Here is a 20,000-nt window from a genome sequence, read left to right on the forward strand (position 1 = left end):
GGCGCTGTAGTACAGTGGTTCTCAACCAGTGGTCTGGGGACCACCAGTGGTCCTTGAGGGGGTTCCAGGTGGTCCCCAGCTAAATGATGGAGAGTTGGTAACCAAATGGACCCTTATAGATCTTGAACTCTTGAGAGCCTAACATGAAAGCAAATGGACCCTTACATGTCCATTTGCTTTCATGTTAGGCTCTCAAGAGTTACATTATTGTTAAACATTTGCATTACTAAATTAAATAATTGTTATTTTGATCAACGTTGGCCTATCATCTCTCCTATGGTACTAACATCAATACATCATGGAATTGTGGACAAAATCGTATCCGACAAAATAAGTTAGATTTAGAGGCTAAATCTCATCAAACGTGGTACGTGGCTCAAATGCAGAATAAATAATGGACCTTGAAATGAAAAGGGTTGAAAACCACTGCTGTAGTATGATCAAGTTGGGCATTAATTTATGAAATAAACACAAAACGTGTTTGATTACGGAGATAAGAGGTTTCTGCCCCAACATAAACGATTACACGTGCCAAAGCCGCACGTTTTTTTCTGATTTTGAAGATGAATCTCCGTTGGCAGGATGAGAATGAGCAGGATGAACTCAAGGAGGATCCTATTGCTCCCGTCGTCCCCCATGTCGCTTTGTCTGCCAGATATAATTATATAGCAACTCTACCATTTAGAGCTCATTAACCCATTCAATCCGGGAACGCATCTTTTGCCATTTTTAGATTTCTTTGGCTATTCAAAAATAGCAGATCTACAAGCTCAGCCGCGCTACGAGCTCGTAGGTCTGCTATTATTTGTTTTTAATCGTGATTTGTGCAAATCTTTGAATATAGATATATATTTTTAAGCGAACATTTGTAACTCAAATCTTTGCTTCTTGGGGGGTCCCTGGAACTAATTATTGTGAGCCAAATATAATAGTGGGGGTCCTTGACATGAAAAAGTTTGAGAACCACTGATTATAGCAGCATAGGTTTTTTCAAAAAAGGATTTAGGATTTAGAAGACATTTGTAGAATCCCCAGAAGCAAAGATTTGAGTTACAAATGTTCGCTTTAAAAATGTATATATTCAAAGCAATATATATATATTTGCAAAAATGTTCACGATTTTCCCCCAAAATAGCCAAAGTATAAGATAATGGTTATATGTGGTTAAAATCTAAAGTGACAGATGCTTTCCCGGTCTTAATGAGTTAAAAGCCTTTTAGAGAAGCTGCTGATTATGTGTAAACTTGTGTTTACGTGCACAGTACCTGCCTTTTTAGGTGTGTGTGCGTATTTAATGGACACATGTACTGTATGTGTGTGTACATGTGAATGTATTTGCGACCGTGCGTGCGCGCATGTGTGTGTGTGCGCGCGTCTGTGTGTGCAAGAGAACACCTATACCTCCAGATTGACAGCTTTAGGGACCCCCCACTGCGGCCCCTCAGTTGGTTTATGCTGGGAGCTTTGGGGGGGCTTCCGGACATCTCAGGGCCACACCCGTGGCGTGCCATGGTGGCGGTGCCAGTTGGGAACAGTATTCCTGCCACTCCTGAGGGGTCCACAGCTATAGCTGGGTGGGCTGGGATGCCACAATATACCCTTCCATGATGCAGCTCATCAACGTGTGTATATGGAGAGATGGAAGGAAAAGGAAAGATAGAATAGAATAGAATAAATTAATGGTCAACAGATGAAAACTTGTGTTTGGTTTTAGAGTTATAAATGATAAGTGCATAATTACTTTAAGACGCGTGAATTACGTAACAGAGCTTCCGCGACACAATGGACGGATCGCTAGGCCCCACCCCCCCCCCAATAGCGATTGTCCAATGCTAGCTTATAGCAACCGTTGCTATCCGCCATATGATGTGTTGATATGGTTACTTTTGGCGCGGTGCGTCCTGAAGCAGTCTCTGTTAGATTCATGAGCATGTTCAATTAAAGCAGTTTATGTGGATTCATTTTCATTTATTTATTTATTTCGAACATATTAAAACATATAATTGAGAAAAAGACCAAGGAAATAAAAGGGAAACATTTGACAGAAAAGGATAAACAGTGATAAAGAAACCCTTCAAGTTGTCTGAAAGAAAACAAACAAACGCACAAGACAAACACAAACCCTCCCACCCAACCTAGCTCTCTCAAAAGAAGTACATTGACAGCAAATGAAAAGGGACAAAAGGAATTTATTTTTTATCGGTACATCTCCAACTGCAGGCCTTGTTGACAAGAATTGGAAGAGATTTGGGAGCTCTGGCTCCAAGAATGATTGATTATAGTTTATGTGGCGAATCCTCCTGTGTATATCCCAACGCAAACCGACATGAGCGCAGACCAAACCAGGGCCGCTTGTCTGACCTAGGACGGGCGGGGCGGGGCGGTGGAGGGCGGAGCTTAGCGAAAGGTCTATTCAGTTCATTTTCACAAAAATACAAACGACCCATGAAGAAGTAAAAACTGTGCAAAACCAATACGGCTCTTTGGCTGGACGTTTTTAAAAATGTTTAGTGGCTCCACAGCCATTCTCACAACAGCAAATCAAGCCAATCCAACTGTCTTTTTATTTTGGCCATCCACACACACACACACACACACACACACACACACACACACACACACACACACACACACACACACACACACACACACACACACACACACACAGACAGACACACGCGCATGCACACACGCGCAGTCGCGCACGCATGCACACACGCGCACGCACACACGCGCGCGCACTGTTTAATCTTCCTCCCTCACCTTTAAGCAAGCCCACCAAACCCTGGCACTCGCTCCCCTATCACTCTAGTAACCACATCTAGTCCCCCCCCGTATCTTGGGGGACGCCATGTCAATAAGAGTTTAAGTTAGAGTTAGTTTAATATTAGCATTTCCGCACTCTCACTCTCTATCTGTCTCTCTCTCTCTGTCTGTCTCTCTCTCTCTCTCTCTCTCTCTCTCTCTCTTTCTCTCTCGTCTCTTCTTGTTCTGAGTTTGAGAAGCGCATTACCTGGCAACTGCAAGGTAGTATAAAGGTAGGACTGAGATTGGGTTCTTAAAATAGATGAAAGAGATTGCCAAGGATTATACTGACAGTCTCTGAGTCACGATGATCTCTATCTGACTCTGTGACTGGACAGCTTAAGGTGTTTGTGACGTCATGTGTGGATGTACAATAGACGTAAGCTGAGAAAACACACACACACACACACACACACACACACACACACACACACTCAGGATTCAAAATCAAAAGTAGCTCAAAACGCGTCGCTTCGACGAATATGGAGATATATAGGTTTCTGCCCGACAGAAATGATGTGTATTTGTATACCGTGTATATCAGTGGTTCTCTAACTTTTTCATGTCAAGGACCCCCAAAATGAAATGCATTTGGCTGCGGACACCCCATCTAAAAAAATATTTTGTGCCGGGTATTTCTCAAAAATAGCAGATCTACAAGCTCATAGTGTGGCACTCGGTGCCGTGCTATAAGCTTGTATATCTGCTATTTTTTAATAGCCCAAAGTATAAAATATGGTTGAAGTGGTTAAAATGATGATGGCACTATATTAACACATTTTGCTGGGGACCCCTCTGGTGCCCCCCCAAGGACCCCTGGGGGTCCCCGGACCCCACTTTGAGAACCAATGGTGTATATAGTACATGTATGGCCCCCTCCCCCGAATCCAACACCCATCCCACAGACGTTGTGCACTTACGGTTCTGAAAAGGCCACCAACAGTCAACCACGACTTTGGCACGACTTTATACTAGACTTGATTTTCTATTGATTTTCACCACCGAGCCAGAGGTCTGAGCAATGTGGGAAGCAAAAAAGGAAGGAAGTGTGATTCGCCAAGTGGTCGGGGGGGCTCCGGCGTTCTCTCGTCCATTATGCGGTCTGCGTTGGAGTTGCGTTGATAGGGACGCCAGAGAGACAAACTTATTATGACTCACACGACTCTCCGGTGATTCACTGCGTCTGACGACTCTTTCCTGTGTACTCTCTCTCTCTCTGCTGCCTGGGAGGTGTCAAGTTAACTCTGTGTCAAGTTAACTCGTTTAGACCGGGAACGCATCTGTGTGTCATTTTTTGATTTCTTTGGGGCTACTAAAAAATAGCAGATATACAAGCTCATAGCGCGGCACCGAGTGCCGCGCTATGAGCTTGTAGATCTGCTATTTTTTTTGAAAAATTGTGAAAATGTGTGCAAATCTTTGAATATGTATGTTTTTTTAAAGCGAACGTTTGTAACTCAAATCTTTGCGTCTGGGGATTCTACAAATGTCTTCTAAATTTTTTTTTTGAAAAAACACATGTTTCTATATCAGTGGTTCTCAAACTTTTTTCATGTCAAGGACCACCCAAAATGATATGTATTTGGCCGCGGACCCCCATCTCAAAATATTTAGTTCCAGGGACCCCCCCAGAAGCAAAGATATGAGTTAAAAATGTTCGCTTTAAAAATGATATAATATTCAAAGATTTGCACACATTTTTACGATTTTTCAAAAAAAAAATTGAATAGCCAAAGAAATCAAAAAATGACACAGATGCTTTCCCGGTCTTAATGGATTAACTCTGAGAGTATACAGAACGGATGCGTTCAAGAGTTACAAAGAGATGAAAATGAGTGTTAAACAAACACCTGAAATGTACTAATTTTTATTATAATGTGATGCCAAAGATGAGCTTGTTCTAAAAACAAGAAGAATAAAAGTCAAGTCAAGTTAACTCTGTGTCAAGTTAACTCATTTAGACCGGGAACGCATCTGTGTGTCATTTTTAGATTTCTTTGGGCTATTCAAAAAATAGCAGATATATAAGCTCATAGCACCGAGTGCCGCACTATGAGCTATTTTTTGAAAAATCGTGAAAATGTGTGCAAATCTTTGAATATGTATGTTTTTCAGAAGCAAAGATTTGAGTAAAAAATAATCGCTTTAAAAAAATATATAATATTCAAAGATTTGCACACATTTTCATGATATTTCAAAAAATAGCAGATCTACAAGCTTGTAGCGCGGCACTCTGTGCCATGCTATGAGCTTGTAGATCTGCTATTTTTGAATAGCCAAAGAAAACAAAAAATTACAGTATGACACAGATGCGTTCCCGGTCTTAATGGATTAACTCTGAGAGTATACAGAAACGGAGGCGTTCAAGAGTTACAAAGGGATAAAAATGAGTGTTAATAACACCTGAAACGCACTCATTTTTATTGTAATGTGATGCCAAAGATGAGCTTGTTCTAAAAACAAGAAGAATAAAAATGAAAGTATAAAAAAAAAAGAAGAAAAAAAGGGATAAATGAACACAGCGGTGTTTGTGGGGGGGACACACTTGAGATGAGAGAGGTTATTTATTGCCCCGTACACCACTGTGGTGCATGGGGGGCTTTTGTTGTGGGGGGAAAGGCTATTATTTTGTCATCATTCTCACAGGCGTTGCGTGGTTATAAGGCTTTGGGATGTGTGATGGCGGGTTTGTTCTGCTCACCACGCTCTGTGTCTGTCTTTACGTCACTCCTCCTGAGTGATGGAGGTCCAGTGTGGGTCAGTTGCACTGTAGCCTTCCTGTTTATACCATGTGATCTGTCTTAACCCATTCAATCCGGGAACGCTTCTCTGTCATTTTAGATGTCTTTGGCTATTCAAAAAGTGAACATCTTAAGCTAATTTTTGCTTCTGGGGGGTCCCTGGAACAAAATATTTTGATTCTGTCTTCTAAATCCTAACAGTAAAAAAACAAAAAACAAACTTATGTTGCTACAGTATATCAGTGGTGCTCAAACTTTCTCATGTCAAGGACCCCCAAAATTATGTTTTTGGCCGCCGACCCACATCAGAATATGTTGTTCGAGGGACCCCCAGAAGCAAAGATTTGAGTTAAAAATGTATATATTCAAAGATTTGCACAAAGGTTTTTCTAAAATAGAAGATCTACAAGTGTTGCGCTATGAGCTTGTATAGATCTGCTATTTTTCAATAGCCCAAAGTATAAAATAATGGTTTAAGTGGTTACACAGAGATGAGTTCCTGATTTGAATGGGTTAATAGAAAGCACCCTCTATATCACACACTGACACATGCTTAGATGTGACGGTCACGTATACACCACTGTACTCACACACACACACACACGCACGCACGCACGCGCACGCGCACGCACACGCACACGCACACACACACACACACACACACACACACACACACACACACACACACACACACACACACGCTACTCTCTTGCTGATTGCAGGCTGCTGTAGTACTGTTCTAGGGGCTGTGTATGACGCATTTGTGTGGTTGGCGGGGTCGAGGTGCTGGGCTGGCACGGCGCTAAATGGCTTTGATTCCTGTGCAGTAGACAGTAGAGGCCGTGCATGCAAATGGCCTCACACCGGGAGTGTTGCCATACCTGTCAACGTTAGGCTGTGAAAAAGAAGGAGATGTTCTGGTTTGCAGTGGTGTAAAGCAACTGCAAAATAAATGGCCTACCCTCAATGCCCCCCATATAACCCTGCACTACCAGATTAATAGAGTTTTCTTCTTGAGAAATGTTTCATCCATTTTCAGTCAGTCGTGTGGCATTGCGTGTGAAATCGGGAGATTTACTTGAGAAATTACCAGGCTGCGGGAGCACGGCAGGGAGAAAGGGTTAAAAATACATAGACCCCCCCCCGTGAAAATCCAAGTGTTGGCAGGTACTGTATGAGTTTCACAGCTCTAGGTCCGTTGGGTTTCACCTGTGTTTGTTCAAACAGCGTGGCGAATGTGTTTCATCTCAGAGCTTTGAGTTCCTAGCTCACGGAAAGCTGCTACCCAATCCATTCCACCTTGTTTTGTTACTTCATTGTAATGGAGAAGGTCTAATAGTGATAAAGCTGAGCGGGAGACAGGGGGCACATGATGAAGGAAGTGGTGGGATTCAAATGTAAGCTAACTATAAGGATACTAGTCTTTAGGGCTTAGGCTACTGAAAGTCTTAACTACTTGACAGTGGTAATGTAGACATACAGTAATGCAGATTTTCTGCAAGAGCTTAACCATGATTATTTAATTTTTTTTGCACACATTCAGTCAGGAACACTCACGTCAAAGTAGATTTAACCATTTACTTGCAACAAATGGAATACAGTTAAACTTGGCGTTAATGGCTCCGCTCTGACTGAAGAGACTTCTCGTCATATTTTGCTAAGGTACAGGCTGCCAATGAGGAGAATGACGAGATTTTGTATGTTTCAGTGGTTTCACGCTAGATGGCGCTGTTCGCTAGCACATGAGTCACCATTTGTCTCCCAGTGAAGCAATGAAGCAGCAAATCACGTGATCGCAAAAAAGCCCAACCACTCACTACCATGTTAATGGATTTGGAAAAATTGCCTTTTCTCTGCTCTCTGTTGCTTTTTGGCGAAAACAACCCACATTCAACTGCCCACAACTATGGAATGGATAGCGGTGGCACAATTTATTTTCTCTGATTCTACGACACCCCCCTACGTCTTTTAAAGCAAAGCAATTGGCGGGTGGATGGATTTTTCAAAGGCTAGTGAAAACACTCGGAAATCGCTGGCAGTGGCTTAGCAAACAATGATTTATTTTTGTCAGTCAAAGAGATAAGTAGTTTCCTACATTTTGCTAAGCAGCATGCTTGAGCAAAATCAGGGAACACTACGCTAAATCCCCCCCACAGGTATACGAGAGCGAGCCCTTAGCAAGACATTTAATCAGATTAACTTGAGTCATGCAAACTTGAATGCATTAAAGCCATAGAACATTGAATTCACTTTAGAGCCATGCACACATGAATTTCAGTTCAACATTCAGTTTAAACGTTTGAGTAACACTGTTATATGGGGCGGCAGTGGCTCAGGGGTAGAGTCGCCGGGTAGAGTGAACTGGAAACTGCAAGGTTCCCAGTTCGATCCCGGGCTGGGGGGCTCCCCCAGAGTTAGTGTCGAAGTGTCCTTGAGTAAGATGCTGAACCCCTAATTGCTCCCGATGACCAGGTTGGTGCCTTGCATGGTTTCCTCCGCCATCGGTGTGTGAATGTGTGTGTGAATGGGTGAATGTAATGCACAATCTATGTAAAGCGCTTTGGATAAAAGAGCTTTACAAATGCACCATTTACCATTTTATTTTACCATTTAATACAAGACTCTGAACTATAAGGTGAAGGCTGGGGTGGTGGAGGCAAGCTGGTGTGGTGCCAGCAATTGAAAAGCAGAGATCTTTAGTGTAGGAGGGAGCCGTATTTAAACGGACCGCCTTGTTGAGGGAAGGAGGTGTGATTGGTGTAGGAAAGCGTGGCTGAAGCAATCAGCAGACTGACAGCTGAGTGATTACAGCTGAGACGTTTGCGACTCCCGTGTCCTGGATGAACTAACCTTTACATATGAACATTTTGAATTCACACTTAAAGGAATAAGTCTGTTTTGGTCTGTTACTGTTACTTAACGTAATCCTCTTCGTCCCAAGTGGGACATAAAGCTTCGACGATCTGCCTCCGTAAGCAACAGACCTTTGGACTGACTTTCACTCCTACCATTTAGAATGATGTCTTTTCCAGTATAGCTTCTAATAGGGAAGGTTACATACACAAAGCATGTTTATGTAACTAATGCTGTGCTTCAATAAATGACAGATGATCCCTTTAACAAAAGAATGTGCTATGGAGTTTAAAGCAACCCAAGTTAATTTGTATTTTGTTGATTTGTCTCAAAATAAAAGCTTGTGCTTTTAGCTCTCCTTGTCTCTGTGCTGCCTGCATTGTAACCATGCAATTACTTCACTAGAAGAACATTGACAGACCTTGATTATCATTTTAATTTGGTACTTTGAACATTCTGCTGGCATTACTAGTTGTATTTGCCTGCCGACATGTAGGTTAAAACTAATGTTATCAAGCTGTTATCAAGCCATCTAACAGTTACCTGAGACGCTGGCCATTGTCTTATCTACTAAGCTAACGTTACCTATTTAGGTACGGTTTCTAGTTTCTGGTATATCTAGTTTCTGCTTTCTCTGCTTTTTAGGTAACATGACTTCCTCCATTTGTTCACCTCCACTGATTGACCAAAAAAAAAACATAGATTGCCAGATAGATAGATTAGGTTAGATTACCATCACATGCTGCTGCTGGAGTATTTCGAGAAAGTTGCCGTCGGTGCAACAAGTATGTCGTAAACATGGGTCCACACATACAGAAACAGAAATTATTTGAAAATGAATAGGAAATAATCTGATATAATAAACAGATCTGTTGACAGGTTTCATAAAAGGACGTGATGGTCTGTTTTTTGCTGCCAAATATGGAACTTATAGAGTGTCAAGTCAAATGTCTCTTTTGACTCTGTTCCGCAGTACTGTATGCTGACAATGAATAAACTAATCAATATAATCGAACTAAGAATAATCAAATAACCCCAGTAAACACAGATTATATGTAAAGTGTGTAAAACACTGATATTCTAACATTCTGGGCATGTCATTACATTCAGCTAAAAATATTTTTGGCGTCGAGGGAATAAAGTATAGACCCCTAGGGTACACCGGTCAACTACGTATAGGGTTTAAGTGGTTATATTAAGGCATATCAAAATAACTCTTAGATGACTTGACGTGAATTGACAAGACAAGACAAGACAAGGTCATTCCTTAAGATGTTGTAATTGTTCTTGACAAGTGCAATCAAGGCGCAGTTGGATGCGAGGGGATGTCACCTGCATGCGACAAATTGGCTTTGTTTATTTACTGCGCTGCTGACCCTGGGTCTTCACTGTACCTCCACCATTAATTGGGAAGTGACTTCTCAAGTCTCCGTTGTTGTGTTCTCTCTGCTTTTAATGAGACAAGGCCATACCGTTGACCGTGAAGTGCACATCAAAGAGATGTGTGGTATGGGCAGCCGAGCATGGAAGAAAAAAAACGGTGTGGAAAACCGCCAAAAAAGCTTTTTGGCAAGGAGTTTCATTAATTTAGGTTGGAGGTTAGTTCTGATTTCACTGTGATCTTCACCAGAACCATCTCTTTTTATCTTTTGCCTTTCAAGGTGCTTTGGTACAGTTTACCGTGAGTCCTCAAACCTGCCAAAGAAATGCACCTGCCACACACACACACACACACACACACACCACATCCCTTCCCATTTTCTCTTCCTACCTTATATTCAAGCCCCTGGCCCTAGCTACCCTATCACTCTTCTCTAGCTAGCGTGGCTACAGTATAATGAGCGTTTCCGACCCCCCCGCCCCCCCTCAGCCCAGCCCCCACTCACTCACTCACTCACTCACTCACTCACTCTCTCTCTTTCTCTCTCTCTCTCTCTCTTTCTCTCTCTCTCTCTCTCTGTCTCTCTCTCTCTCTCCTCACTCCGAGGTGGAGAAGCTTATCGCCTGGCAACTGCAATTAAAGAACAACAAGCCGGCAGTGGTGGCAGCCACCATCGGGTTGCACGCTCCACGGTGCCTCTCCGTTGTTTGTGCGACCGAGGGACGCGAAGAGAGAGAGAGAGAGAGAGAGAGAGAAAGAGAGAAAGAGAGAGGGAGTGAAACACAGCAAAAGAGTTGGACAGGTGAATGGCAATTAGAGCTGCGGTGGAACGCTACTGTGAAGTTGTTTCTGGAGGGGGAGAGAGAGAGAGAGAGAGAGAGAGAGGAGAGGGGATTGAGAGAGAGCAGGTGGAAGAGAAGGAGTGGACAGATGTTCTTTTTTTGGGCTCTTGTGGACTCGACAGGTATGTGTGTGTGTGTGTGTGTGTGTGTGTGTGTGTGTGTGTGTGTGTGTGTGTGTGTGTGTGTGTGTGTGTGTGTGTGTGTGTGTGTGTGTGTGTGTGTGTGTGTGTGTACGTGCGCACGTGTGTGTGTGTACGCGCGCGCGCGCGCGTGTGTGTGTGTTAGACTTTATAGTAGTGGAGGAATGCGGAGTGTGGCAGTGGTTGCATTTGTCATTTTAACCCTATACTATACTTTGTCATGCAAGCCACTGCTACTGTTCATGGTTTTGTGTGACGTTGTAGTATGATCAAGTAGGGGAAAAGTTTGAATATGGAGATAGGAGGTTTTCAGCGACAACATTTGCCCAACATATAGGGAACTCCATGGGGTTTAATGTGGTGAAGTGTGATGTTGTACTGTATTTCGTACTGTATATGTGCCACCATGTGAAGCAGACTGGAGGGTTTCTAGGTATTTCAGCAGCTTATACGGTGTGAAAGTGAGCGTTGTGGCATTACAGCTCTGAGCCTCTGCCAAGTTTCCCTAGCACCTGCTGCAAAGGTATGCATTCAGTCTTGTAGCCTGACACCTGCCTTCACACACACACACACACACACACACACACACACACACACACACACACACACGCCTCGTGTTGCAAGCTTAAGTGTATAAGTGGAAATTGAGTAGCTGATTAAAAACAACGACCCATTGAACGATGAGGTCGTTCATTCATTAAAGTAAATGTAATTGCCTACCTTGCAGATACTATCAACGGCATGGTGTGTGTGTGTGTGTGTGTGTGTGTGTATGACGCTTTCTATGATGAATAATTCTCATCCTGTTTAAATGTTATATAATAATATTAACAGAGTCAAATCTTCAGTGTTGATTCAATCCATTTTGCAACTCTGAGAATGTACAAATAGACCCTCATACGGATACGTTTGGTTTATTATATACTCTCAGAGTGAGGATGGCATTGCTTGTACCTCTTTAACCACTTAAACCTATTGACCGGAGTCCCTCAGGGCTCTGTACTAGTGGGTTTTCTGTTGTTGTGGGGAAAGCTTTTGCTTTTTTTACATCATAATACGGATGCTGGGGTTTAACCAAGGGGTCAGCTTGAGAGTTGTACATTGAGTCTAATACGGAAGTGAGTTCAAGTGACAGTTCATATGCATGGCCTGTAGTTTCGCTGTTTTACCCCTGCTGGTGTCAGAAAGAATTTCTATTTACGGGTTTTTGACGAACTTTAGACTTGATTTTCTTACCTTAATAAACATTGTCATAAATACTCTATGACACAGATGCGTTCCCGGATTGAATGGTTTAAGTGGTTAATGACTTTACTCGTGCTGAATTGTTTCTATTTTACTTTCCCTTTTCCCCCACCATGCTGTAACACCTCGCCCGGCGGGTACATCATGCACTCTGTGTATGAAACCAGGCTAGTTGTTGTCACCCACACTGCAGCCCACCTGGCGTTAACCCATTGATACCTGGAACGCATCTGTGTCACTTTAGATTTCTTTAGGCTATTCAAAAATAGCAGATATACAAGCTCATAGCGCGGCACCGAGTGCCGCGCTATGAACTTGTAGATCTGCTATTTTTGAAAAATCGAGGGGAAAAAAAATGGGTGTTTTTTTCAATTTTTTTTTAGGATTTAGAAGACATTTCTAGAATCTTCTCAGGTCTTAATGGGTTAAGATAATCCAATGACGTGTGGAGAGAGAGAGAGAGAGAGAGAGAGAGAGAGAGAGAGAGAGAGAGAGAGAGAGAGAGTAGCCCAGGGAACCCAGCGGGACCGTGTCGCACTTCCACATTGGCGAGACCCCCCGCCGGGCTGACTGTCACGAACGCCGCTGTGCACTGACTGATCGTAATTGAATCGAGGACATTAGAATCCCCCGATGACTGGAGTGTTGGAGTTGGAAATGGGAGAGAGAGACAGAGAGAGAGCGAGAGACAGAGAGAGAGAGCGAGAGAGTATTTCAGATCAACCATAGGTCCTTGAAGATCTACGAGTTATACTGTACTGAATCGTATGCTGTACATCTTGTGTATGTTATCAATTATCAAAGATAGGCCAACCCAATTGGAGCCAATTGGTACACAAATCCAACAAAATTATCTCCTATAAGTGGGCACCGTCTGATCTTGTGAATGTCCAATGTTTTACCTGTGCTATTGATATTATATATTCGTGTCACGTTAGTCCGGTAATTGCCGGTTGTGACTTCTTTTTTTTTTTCATGGCAAAGACCAGGAAAATGTAATTCTCTCCGGGCGGACATCCTGACCGATTAGGAAAACCCACGCAGTGTATTATTATCACTGCAATTGTGACACGTTTCAAATCCTCTGCTTCGCTCTGCAGCTGCTCTCTCTCTCTCTCTCTCTATCTCTCTCTCTACGTTTAACCCATTCAATCATGGAACGCATCTGTGTCATTTTAGATTTGAGCTTTGGCTATTCTAAAATAGCAGATATACAAGCTCATAGCGCGGCACCGAGTGCCGCGCTATGAGCTTGTAGATCTTTTTTTAATCGTGAACATTTGTGCAAATCCTTGAATATATATATTTTTAAAGCAAATATTTGTAAAATATTAAGTTCCAGGGACCCCCAGAAGCAAAGATTTGAGTTACAAAGGTTCGCTTAAAAAATAAATATATTCAAAGATTTGCACACATTTTCACGATTTCTCAAAAATAGCAGATCTACAAGCTCATAGCGCGGCACTCGGTGCCGCGCTATGAGCTTGTAGATCTGCTATTTTTGAATCGCCCAAAGAAATCTAAAGTGACAGAGACGCGTTCCCAGTTTTAATGGGTTAAGCACCTGCTTGTCATTCAGATGTCTGCTAAACTGTAATCATTCCGGACATGATGACCGGGAATTTAAAATCACAGCGTGAAGCTCTGATATAATATGTATGCATGTTTCTTTCTCTATTTATTTCTTCCATTCTTGAAACCGCAGTGATGGAGCTTTGTACAACCAAGAATTTCACCCACCTTTTTTTTTAACAACCTGTAAACCTGTGATAGGAGTCTGGATTCAGTAACTACGACCTTGTATGTAGAGCAGATCATGGGTTCCCAAACTTTTCAGCCCGCCACCCCAAAATAATGCGGCCATTGACTCGCGACCCCATCTAACCCTGCAGAGGTAATTTATGCACATAAACTTGCACGTTTGGGGCGCATTTGTAATGTATTTTAGTATGACTTTTGACTGTACTGTAGGCCTACTACTTGTACTGTTGATAATCTTGTTAATGTAGAATTCAATCAATCACATTTACAGTACCTAATGAGATGGGTAAAATGTACTATTTGTAATCATTTTTAGATTGTTTTGTTTAGATTGTATGTTTTTTTTTTTTTAGATTTTTTTTCTTATTATTATTTTTTTACCCAAAATAAATTCGCGACCCCACCGTCAGTGTCCCGCGACCCCAACTTTGGGAACCCCTGGACTAGATGACTCTACTAGGCTGCTTTCATTTCATTCAAAGTAACTAATCATTTTGTGGAGGGTTCACGATAAGTCTAAGTAATATTACGTCAAAGAGACTCAAAATAAGGTTTAAACCGCTGGCAGTGGCGGATGAATTAATTAATGAATACCTGGCAATGAATGTATTAAGAACAGATCAAAATGTCTCTTTTGGGTCTCAATAAGCTACAAAGTTTTGGGAACCATCGGTCTATTCCAACTGAACCCATTCCAAGCTGTATGAGGTCATTGAGGACAACACCAAAGGGTGTCCTTATCCACCTCTATATATATAATCCTCCCCCGCCGTGCGCGCGCCACATAAAGGATGCCCACCTGTCCTCGGCACCGCTGGCAGCCGCGTGGCTGCTGGCTGTGTCCACTGTGGGGGGACAAGGGGGGGGGAGGGGACCGAAAGGTCACACATCCAGCTTAGAGTGCCACCCCATGCCAGCAGTCTCCCCCCCACTGTGCAGGCAGCTGGATGAAAGTTGAAGATAAAAATACCTACAGACAAGTAGGCACACAGAGACACATCTGCAAGCACACACACACGCATGCACGCGCGCACGCACACACGCATGCACGCGCGCACGCACACACGCATGCACGCACGCACGCACGCACGCAGGGAGGAGTCATTGAACGGGCATTCGGGCAAAGTGTCGGCATGATGCCCGCATGAAAAGAACACGCATGTGTACAACTCCACACCAGTGGTGGAAAGTAACTAAGTACATTTACTTAAGTACTGTACTCAAATACAATATTGAGGGTATTTGTGCTTTACTTGAGTATTTCCAATTTCCAATATTTTTACTTCTACTCCACTGCATCTCGGATCCAAATATTGTACTTTTACTCCGCTACATTTATTTGAAAACTTTAGTCACTAGTTACTTTGTAGATTTTTATTATTATATTATTTTTATTATTATTATTACAAAACGTACATTACCCACTTCAGCCCTATATACATTTCGGCCATTTGAAAATAGCCGATCTACAAGCTCACAATGCGTCGCATCATCTGCTATTTTCAAAAGAGTTTCATTCTTTTCATACATTTGAAAACTTGTGAAATGGGACATTCTGCATAACTTTTGTACTTTAAGTGTATTTTGATACCAATACTTTTGTACTTTTACTCAAGTAAAGTTTGAATTCCAGACTGTTAAAATTGTAACAGACTATATTTCTACATTGCAATATTGATACTTTTTACAATATTTGAGTACTTTTTCCACCACTGCTCCACACACACGCACTCGCACACGCACTGGCTCCATTTGTTTACATTTGTACTGTACAGGCTTTGAGTGAAATTGATTCTACTGTAGCTGATCTATCTAACATTGTCAGGATTAAGTGGTTTATCGAAAGCATTTGACAGAGGTTTAACTTGTGACTCAAAGAGAGGGAATGCCCTTCCATCAATTCTTCTTTGTTTTCCAACCCATAAAGTGTACTTTCTTAGCCCACTCCCCATTTTCCCCCGCTACACAAAATACTCTTTGCCAAAAAAAATTGCTGATCTACAAGCTCAAAGCGCATTGCGTTGTGATGTGTTGTGATGTGTTGTGATGTGAAAACCACAACGATATACGACAGCCGATTTCAAGAAAAAGACTTGTGTAGTGTGAAGTGCTAAACGATCTGATGACTCCCCGACCACTTCAAAATATCTGGCAGTGTGTAGAGGCCCTTAGGATTGCCACAAAAACAGAACAATATTCATGAATCTAAGTCTTCATGGGGTGACTAATCGATAGAAAAAAATAAGTATTTTTTTGGGGTGAACTATCCATTTAATGTGGTTACTACCATCTCGTTGCACAAATTTCTTTTAACCAGTTAAACGCTATACTTGTTTGACTGGAGTGCCGCAAGGCTCTATACTAAGGCTCTATACTAGTGACTTTTTTGTTTTAGCTCTACATTAAATATCTTCGCAGGAAAATAGCAGATGCACAAGCTCACATGCTGTGGTTTAAGTGGCTAACCCATTAAGACCTGGAACTGTGTCATTTTTAGATTTGAGCTAAAAAGCATTATTTGACACTTTGGCTATTCAAAAATAGCAGATATACAAGCTCATAGCGCGGCACCGAGTGCCGCGCTACGAGCTTGTAGATCTGCTATTTTTGAAAATTCGTGAAAATGTGTGCAAATCTTTGAATATATATATTTCTAAAGCGAACATTTTTAACTCAAATCTTTGCTTCTGGGGGGTCCCTGGAACAAAATATTTTGATGGGGGTCCGCGGCCAAATACATATCATTTTGGGGGTCCTTGACATGAAAAAGATTGAGCACCACTGATATAGAAACATACGTTTTTCAGAAAACTGTTGGGATTTAGGAGACATGTAGAATCGGCTTCAGGTCTCGATGGGTTAAGCGAAGATTCTTCTCTGAATGTCTCGCTATACCAGCACCTAAACCCCCTTCTGATCCAGCGTCGTCATCATCATCCCAGCTGGGTCTATAATGAACGTCAGTGGGGAGTATATACAGAATACATCGGGCCCGGTTGATTGACAGCGTTTACAGTGAACGGCGGTGGGTCCGCTTGGCCAGCCTCCCCCGTGGCGTTCAGACGCACCGTTTATCCTCTGCGGTGGGGAAGGTGGGGGTGGGGCTGGTGTCTCTCAGCGGGAAACCGCCATCCCTGGCGTAGTAGCGGGGCCCAAATTAGCGTCTTTGCGGCGAATGAAAATGCAAAACGACATCAGTGTCGGATTCCAAAAAATGTCTCTGGCCTGAGGCCAGTCGTCTGTCTGTGTGCGTGTGTGTGTGTGTGTGTGTGTGTGTGTGTGTGTGTGTGTGTGTGTGTGTGTGTGTGTGTGTGTGTGTGTGTGCGCTTCTGTCTGTCTCAGCATGTGTCAAAATTCTGGGTGCTCCATTCTTGCAGGAAATGTGGCCGGCAGGGGGGCAACGTATGTGGTGTGTTGACGCCGTGCATGTGTGTGCCGCGCGAGGCGGGGGGGATTTATGCTTTGCATGTGTACATATTAAGTTGTCCACACCTGAGGAAGGCATTCAAGCCTCTCCCGTTGAGCGAGAGATGAGAGGAGATCTCTCTATTTTCCTCACTCACTTTCGCTCTCTCTCTCTCTCTCTCTCACACACACACACACACACACACACACACACACACACACACACACACACACACACACACACACACACACACACACGCGCACAAATCACACTTTATTAAATGTAAGTGAAGACAGGCATAGCCAGCTGATCAGGCTTTGTAAATCATAGTCAGGGAGCTAATTGTTTAGAATTGCCGACAACGCCATTAGCCATGTAATTGCTTCTTTCCAGTGTGACATTGATCACTTGATTGGCTTTGCCCAGAAGGTTGGTGGCAAGAATTTACTTTGAATTTAATATGCATTAACTGTAAGGTCACCTTGACCCCAATAAGGTTAATGCAATCAAGTGGTAGGGGTGATATTTGTCACAGCGTTGTGCTTGTATGTTGGTGGTTTGTTTGAGTGTGTGTGTGTGTGTGTGTGTGTGTGTGTGTGTGTGTGTGTGTGTGTGTGTGTGTACACTACATCTGTGTGAGAAATTGTCCAGGTTTGCTGCACCTTGCTGTTGCGTTGTTTGATTCTGGCAATAGTTCTTGTTCGAAGCAACTTATTCTCTCACATCACGTATACTAATACTGCTTTCATGCACTTTTTGTACGTATACTAATACTGCTTTCATGCACTTTTTGTAACCATTGCTTTCTACTGACAATCTGCTTGTTGTTCACTTAATTAAAATGTTGGTAGACGGAGATGTGTGTTATGAATTTATACTTTGAATTACTTTTTTTTTAGTTTTTAACCAAGGGCAAGGTCTTTCAGCGTTTAAAGGAAAACTTTGCCAATTTCAAGGGTGCCACAACCTTTTTTTTTTATATTTTTTGCTATATATATTTAGTTGGAAATGGATGTAGATTCTGGATATTTCTATATTCTCATGGTCTAATGTGAGTCTCTCTCCTTTTGTCAACAGAGTCTGGGATCCGCTGACCGTAAGGAGAGCCAGCAGAAGAAGTAAGTGTTATGGCAATTTATAAAAGAAAGAATGAATATCTAACTGAACAATCTATTCCCCATAGCTCCCTCTTTCTCTCCACTCCTCTGTTCATCATCGCACCTGGCTTCCATCCATCCATCCATCCATCCATCCATCCATAAAGCCATACATTCATCTTTCTCTTTCTCTTGTTTGTACAACTGTTTGTGTAGTCATGGGTTCAAGTTTAAATGCTCACATTCTCCTTTTCTTAAAAACTCAAAGTCCACTCTGAGTCCCTTTGAAAACAACACGAAAACTCACTCAGTCAGTAGGCTGTGATTATAGATTATAGTCTACGGCGGGGTTTAGGGAGAGAGAGAGAGAGAGAGAGAGAGAGAGAGCGTCCGACCGTGCGTGCTTGGATGCGTGCGACTGTGTGTGTGTGCTTGCGTGCGTGAGACCGACTGTGCGTGCTTGGGTGCGTGCAACAGTGAGTGTGTGTGTGTGTGTGTGTGTGTGTGTGTGTGTGTGTGTGTGTGTGTGTGTGTGTGTGTGTGTGTGCGTGCGTGAGACCGACCGTGCGTGCGTGCTTGGATGCGTGAGAGTGTGTGTGTGTGTGTGTGTGTGTGTGTGTGTGCGTGTGCGTGCGTGCGTGCACCCTCATAAATGGTGGTTGCAAGGCGAGGGGTTTTAAAGCATTTAAATTCTGCCCGAGCCGTGCCACTAATCCAGGATCATCTGCGTGCCAATTTGTGAATACAGTGCATCGGGTATGATAAATACCCGGCCACTTGGCCATTTCACTAATTAACGTTGCTCTAATGAATGAAATTCCACCACCATGCCATGCCCCCCGATTCCCTGCTTCCACAAACCCCAGAATAACGCTTAATGGCTCTCATGGGAGAAAAAAAAAGGTGGTTCGGTTGGCATCTGTTTATATAAAAAATGAATTGATTAAACGTCTCTGTTCTGGAGGTAAAATATAACTGTAGCTCTCTGCATTGTTGGTAGGAGAGGAATGTGTGTGAATGGGTTCTGATAGAACTGAAGGTGCCTCCGTCAAGTGTCAAGTTGACCATTTTAACCCATTAAGACCGGGAACGCATCTGTGTAACCACTTTATACTTTGGCTATTCAAAAATAGCAGATATACAAGCTCATAGCGCGGCACCGAGTGCCGCGCTATGAACTTGTAGATCTGCTATTTATAAAAAAATCTTGAACATTTTGTGCAAATATTTGGATATATATATTTTTAAAGGGAACATTTTAACTCAAATCTTTGCTTCTGGGGGTCCCTGGAACAAAATATTTTTCAAATGTCCGCTTTATAAAATATATATATAATAAGATTTGTACAACTTTTCACGATTTTTTCTAAAATAGCAGATCTACAAGCTCACTGCTATTTTTGAATTGCCAAAGAAATCTAAAATGACAGACATGCGTTCCCGGTCTGAATGGGTTAAGCTTGTGTCTCTCGTTGTCTGTGCACGTGTGCCCATACATGTGTGAATGGCCTTTCTGGAATGGAAAAGGCCATCTAACAATTCATCTTGACACCGCTGCACTATTCAGTACAATGCAAGTCCTTAAAAAAAAGACGATTTGTTTTCTTTGAAGGTCATTATCCTTACTTTCAATTGAAACGGCAATGTACTGTAACTGTGCTTTGATGCATTCGCCTTGTTTTGCTCCCAAGCCACTTCAGTAAACGGACAGATACTGTAGTCGTGAAAT

The 20,000-nt window shown here is 42.6% G+C and overlaps 1 protein-coding gene across 1 annotated transcript in view; it reads left to right on the forward strand.

Moving 5' to 3' along the window:
* Window positions 1-20,000, forward strand: part of ankfn1b (ankyrin repeat and fibronectin type III domain containing 1b) — a 275,489-nt gene that overhangs the window by 159,325 nt on the left and 96,164 nt on the right. The window contains exon 5 of the mRNA XM_080454714.1: window positions 18,252-18,292. Coding sequence (XP_080310840.1) covers window positions 18,252-18,292 — 41 coding nt within the window. The remainder of the gene's footprint in view (window positions 1-18,251; window positions 18,293-20,000) is intronic.

This window comes from Gymnoscopelus braueri (genome assembly GCF_963280865.1).
Source record: "Gymnoscopelus braueri genome assembly, chromosome: 17".
Lineage (NCBI taxonomy): Eukaryota > Metazoa > Chordata > Actinopteri > Myctophiformes > Myctophidae > Gymnoscopelus > Gymnoscopelus braueri.